At 29.9% G+C, this 5,239-nt stretch overlaps 1 protein-coding gene across 2 annotated transcripts; it reads left to right on the top strand.

The window, feature by feature from the left end:
- Positions 1–1,065: 1,065 nt before the first annotated feature.
- Positions 1,066–4,325, top strand: LOC112715391 (uncharacterized). Of its 2 annotated transcripts, none has more exons than XM_025767146.3 (6): positions 1,066–1,405; positions 2,185–2,275; positions 2,564–2,649; positions 2,790–2,851; positions 3,171–3,256; positions 3,880–4,325. In XM_025767146.3, the coding sequence occupies exons 2-6, from the start codon at positions 2,195–2,197 to the stop codon at positions 3,970–3,972; spliced, it is 408 nt and encodes a 135-aa protein (XP_025622931.1). In that variant the 5' UTR covers positions 1,066–1,405; positions 2,185–2,194; the 3' UTR covers positions 3,973–4,325. The 2 variants fall into 2 exon arrangements, with proteins under 2 accessions (XP_025622931.1, XP_072060813.1); XM_072204712.1 differs by having other exon boundaries at positions 2,790–2,854; positions 3,174–3,256.
- Positions 4,326–5,239: the final 914 nt, after the last annotated feature.

Below are 5,239 nucleotides of genomic sequence, written 5' to 3'. Positions count from 1 at the left end.
TTTTTATCGTAAAAAAGTTATCTAAATAGGTTATATAATCATTTGTAAGTATAAAATTTTAGTGGATTAATTGATATTACTTTTATTCAAATTTTTTAGTTTAAAAAATTGTACATATCTAATATCATGTTTTTATATTTTTAAAAAATAACTTGATGAATTTGATTGAAATTAATTTACTTTCAAAGAAGTTAACCGTAAAAACTGTGTACTATAAGGCTTTGTTGATTAGTCTCCGGATGGAGTAGAGAGAGAAAAGGTAGAGTAGTTAGGAAATGGATTCTTTTAATTTTTTTTAATAATTAAAGGTATAAAATATACTCTCTTACCATTAATTTTATAAATAAGATAAAAAATAAATATAAAAAAAAATAATAAAAATTTAAAGATTATATTTTACATTCTCAATTTTTTTTAATAATTGAAAAGATTCATTCCCAAATGATTACAACGACAAAAACGAATCATTTTGTACTCTCGGCGTGAATTGTAACAAAAAAAACAGTCTACACTATATACTGTATGAAACATCTACCACCATCATCATCTTCTTCTTCCACCATTGCCTTCCCGTAGGGTTTTGAAGAGCTTAATTCTGCGCTTACAATGCATTTGAGATTTAATATTGTGCTTTTTTGAAATTCTAATTTTTCGCTCAACACAGTATCGCAATTGCTCCGCTGCACTTTCGATAACGGCCGAAATTGATCGAATTGGACGATAACCTAATCCTTGATTGCATCTAATTCTTATTTGAAGGTTTGATTTTCGAATTTACGGTCTATTTGAGCTTAGATCTCGTCCAAAATTATAAATGTTTTATTGTTTTATTCGTGATTTTGATTAAAATATCATCATGTAATGATGTAATGTTTTTGCGTTTTTGCCATTCTTATAAGGGATTATATAATGACAACTGAATTAATCGAAAACCGGTTTTTTATTCAGTGCAGTTGAAATCTAAAATCGTCTTGCAAAAAAGATGAAAAATTGGTCAAATTGGCAATTAACCGATAAACCGGACCGATTTTTTAAAAGATTGGTTCGTTAATCCCACATCAAAACGTCGTCATTTTGATCCCAAAAAATAAAAAGCCAGCCCACACACCCCACCCCCTTCTCTCTCACAACCCAACGAACCCTAACCCAGTAACCCCTCTCTCTCTCAAACTTGAGCAGCAGCAGTGCTCACTAAACTTCAAAATTTAGTCGCCTCTGGAAACTTTGCTTCGCCCTCTTCTCCTCTACGTCGTTGCGTCTGGCCCTCTTCTCTCTCCCACAAGCTCTTCTCTGCGTCTCTGTATAATCGTTCCTCCTTCGCTGGTAATTCTGTTTCGTTCCTCCCTGCCTCGCCGTCTGTTTCGCTCCTACCTCGCCGTCAGCTTCGTGCCTCCCTCGCCGCGCGGTAACCAGTGCTTGTTCGGTTTTTTTTCTTTCGCTAATAACTTGATTTTGATGATTTTGAGTTTTTGTCTCTGATTATGATTCTGTAATTTGAAATAATGTTTATGATTATGAGTTTCTGATGGTTTTGTTATGTTTCTTCTTTTATTAATTTTGTATGAAACTGAAATAAACTATGGCGTTGAAGAATTTTAATTATTCTGGATTAATTTTGTTGATGGTGTTTCACTTATTTGTTAAATTTTATTGGCTGAGTTGATGGTATCTTGCTAAATTTTTTGGAATAATTTTGTTGATGGTTTGTTTTTCTTTGCTGAGTTAATTTTTCTGAAAATTTTCTGGATGTAATTATGAGATATTGGAACACTTGTTTGTTATTGTTTTTTTTTATGGTGGAACATTATATGACTGCATTTTAATTTTCTTTAATCATAAATTTTGAAGTTGTTTGTGAACTTTTAATGATAAATTATGAATAATTTATTAGGTGAAATTGTAAAATGTTGAATTGTATTAGCTTACAAATCATTTATTTAAAATTATATATCAAGGGATTTTAATAATTTTATTTTTTATTTAAATAAACCGGTTTAACCACGGTTTAGGGCTTAGGGTTTAATCCTTGATTGGATCTCATTCTTATTTGAAGGTTTGATTTTTGATTTCTCGTTCTATTTGAGCTTATATCTCGTCCAAAATTATAAATTTTTTATTGCTTTATTTGTGATTTTGATTAAAATATCGTCATCTAATGCTTTTGCGTTCTTGCCATTCTTGCAGGGATTATATAATGGCAACCACTGCTTGTTTCATCATTGTTAGCAGAAATGATATTCCTATTTATGAAGCTGAAGTTGGAGTAGCTGCTAAAGTATGGGTCTTTCTCTCTTTTTTAATGCTACAGTTTAAATTATATGGTTAGAATCTAGATGTTTGTCATTCAAACTATAGAAGTGGTTATTCATATGATTCAAGAGGTTCATTGATGGCTGAAAATGTTATGGGGGATTTAGTTTACATAATAGTTTGTTTTAATGAAATAATGTACATGCTTATTTGAATAGTTGATCTGTTGTATTACTTTGGTTTGTGTCATTTTGGTGGATTATTGTAGTTCCGAAATATTCATTGTTTGTGATCTGGTGCCACTCTCTGACAGAGAGAAGATGCTGCTCAGCTGCATCAGTTTATCCTGCATGCTGCTCTCGATATTGTTCAGGACCTATCGTGGACTACTAGTGCTATGTGAGTTACATTTAGAGTTGATAAGCAATCCAATTTTAATTACGAAAATTTGATCGTATGATTCTTCTTTTCTGTGTGTACTGCTTTTATTTGTAATGTTCCTTTACATTGTAGCTTATTTCTTAACATTCTCCATGCAGGTACTTGAAATCGGTAGACAGGTTTAATGATCTGGTGGTCTCAGTGTATGTCACAGCTGGTCATATCCTTTATTGAGAATTATTTTATATTTGTGATAAAAATTATATTGCTCCTCTGATATTAAAAAACAATGTTCTACTTTTATGTTCATATGATGAAGTACCGAGGAACTTAACTTTTGGAACTAACCAGTTTCCTAGTTGTATGGCTATAGGCCTATAGCATTGTCTTTACCCTGAATTCCCTTGCATGATCTGGCAGGGGAACAAAATGGAAGAGCCAATGCACAATATTGAAGAACTTTCGAAACTCAAATGCGTAAACTCTTTAAGGAATTTATGTCTTCTCTAATATCTTCCTTGACTTATCAATTATCATACATACCCGTTTTATGTTGCTTCATGACTCTCGTAATGATGATGGCATTAAGAGCTTCTTCCAAGATGTGCATGAACTTTACATAAAGGTAATTACTTTTTTCTGTGACACGCTAGGCTATAGCTTAACTCATAGATAGTCTTTCCTTGTTTTATTTTTTAATTAGTTTGATAATGTCAAAACCCTCTCATTTCATGTTCTTATTCTGCAAAAATTGCTTCTCTTGAAATGTTCTTGTTCTGAATAAAAGAATAAAAGTTACATTTGTATTAAATTGGTGAAACTCAACATAAATCGTTGCAGATCCCTTCACAATAAAAGAATAAACTGATTGTTGCAGTTTTTCTTTCTGGATTTATTGATGTTGAAAATAGCTGTATTCCAGTTTTTTCTCATCAATGTTTCAGTATTTCATTGCAATAGACCGTCTTATTTCCTTTACATACTTTGTAAAGTGCTACGCATTAGAAGAGTGTATTTTCATAGATCTTTAGACCGTCTTATTCTTATACCCATTGTTCCTGGGATACTAAGCCGACACACTCCCGTTCAACATTGGATTGGATGTGGATGTCAGCATGGTGTCAGAGGAAGAATGAGTACTGATAACACAGCTGTCCTATTGATTCGATGTTGAAGATTTATATGCTGATACTTGATTTTTATTTTCTCCCTAAACTCACCATATTTGCTGGATTATTGAAATTGCAGACACTTCTTAATCCCCTGTACTTGCCTGGCTCCCGGATCACATCATCCCATTTTGACACAAAAGTCCGAGCTCTTGCTCGAAAATATTTGTAGAGTCCATCAGCTAGCTCATATAGCAGCGAGTCTGGATCTGACCCCTACCTTGTTCGTTTATCGTTGTTACTCCCTACAATATTTGACAGCAAGGTAAGGTTTGGTGTTTCCCTGAAATGTTTGTGTACACAAGTCATTAGGGGAAGATGGCTATGTTTGTTTGCTAAGGAAGAGTGATGTTATGTTGACAAATGCTGTTGGATTGCTAGTGCTACAATTTGTAATACATACTAATCGATCTTGTACTTTATGATCACATCTTGTACATACTAATCAAATATTTTTTGTTACATTGATTTCAAAAGTATTATAGGCCAATATTACTGTAGTATATTGGTGCTTTCTCAATCAAATATTTTATGATGGCCACTGCATTTTATAGTGAAAGCCTCCACAGCATGAATCTAAATGAGCTGCATGTACAGTGAATATAAACATAAGCATATTCGATAAAAGATAATATCAAATATGCTTATGTTAAAATAAAACTTTAAAGATATTACTTGACAAATAATCATATTATTATATTCAAAATTTATTTGATTGGTATATGTAGGGTGAAAGCAAATAAAATTTTTAATGCATTATCAATAAAAATGGATTATTGAATGTTTATATTACTTGACAAATAATTAGATTATTATATTCAAAATTTATTAACTAACTATGTTAAAGATATTATTATATAATTTAATTTTTCATCAAAATATTTTAAAAATAAAATTTATTTAAAATATTATATATAATACATGAAAATATTAATTTTTTTAAAAAATAGAATAAATAATATAATTCTAAATACATGTCTATTACATTATATATTTATTTATATTAGTAAGATCTAAACTAATCAAACTTACATAATTAAAAATATAAAACATATAAATATTTTTTATTCATTAAAATTAATTATTATGCAAAAAATTTCTATAATATTAAAAAATTAGATTAAAATGGTATTTTAAACAGCAACATAAAAATATAAAATAATTAAATTTTATTTTATATTACTTGATAAATAATTAGATTAGTATATTCAATATTTAATTAACTATTTTTGTTAAAAATATTATTATATAATATAATTTTTTTTATCAAATATTTGTTCAAATTTAGTTTATTTAAAATAGTATAATGAGGAATTTTTTACGTACAAGCGTTTTTCCACACAAGTCATACAAGTCATTTATTTCTTTTTCTTTTTCTTTCTTTCATGCCTCCTCTTTTTCTTCTCCTTTTTCTTTTTCCGTGCCTCTTCGTTTTTGAA

This window comes from Arachis hypogaea, chromosome 10 (assembly GCF_003086295.3).
Source record: "Arachis hypogaea cultivar Tifrunner chromosome 10, arahy.Tifrunner.gnm2.J5K5, whole genome shotgun sequence".
Taxonomy (NCBI): domain Eukaryota; kingdom Viridiplantae; phylum Streptophyta; class Magnoliopsida; order Fabales; family Fabaceae; genus Arachis; species Arachis hypogaea.
Note: the sequence above shows the minus strand (reverse complement) of the source record. Positions and strands in the feature narration are given on the sequence as shown.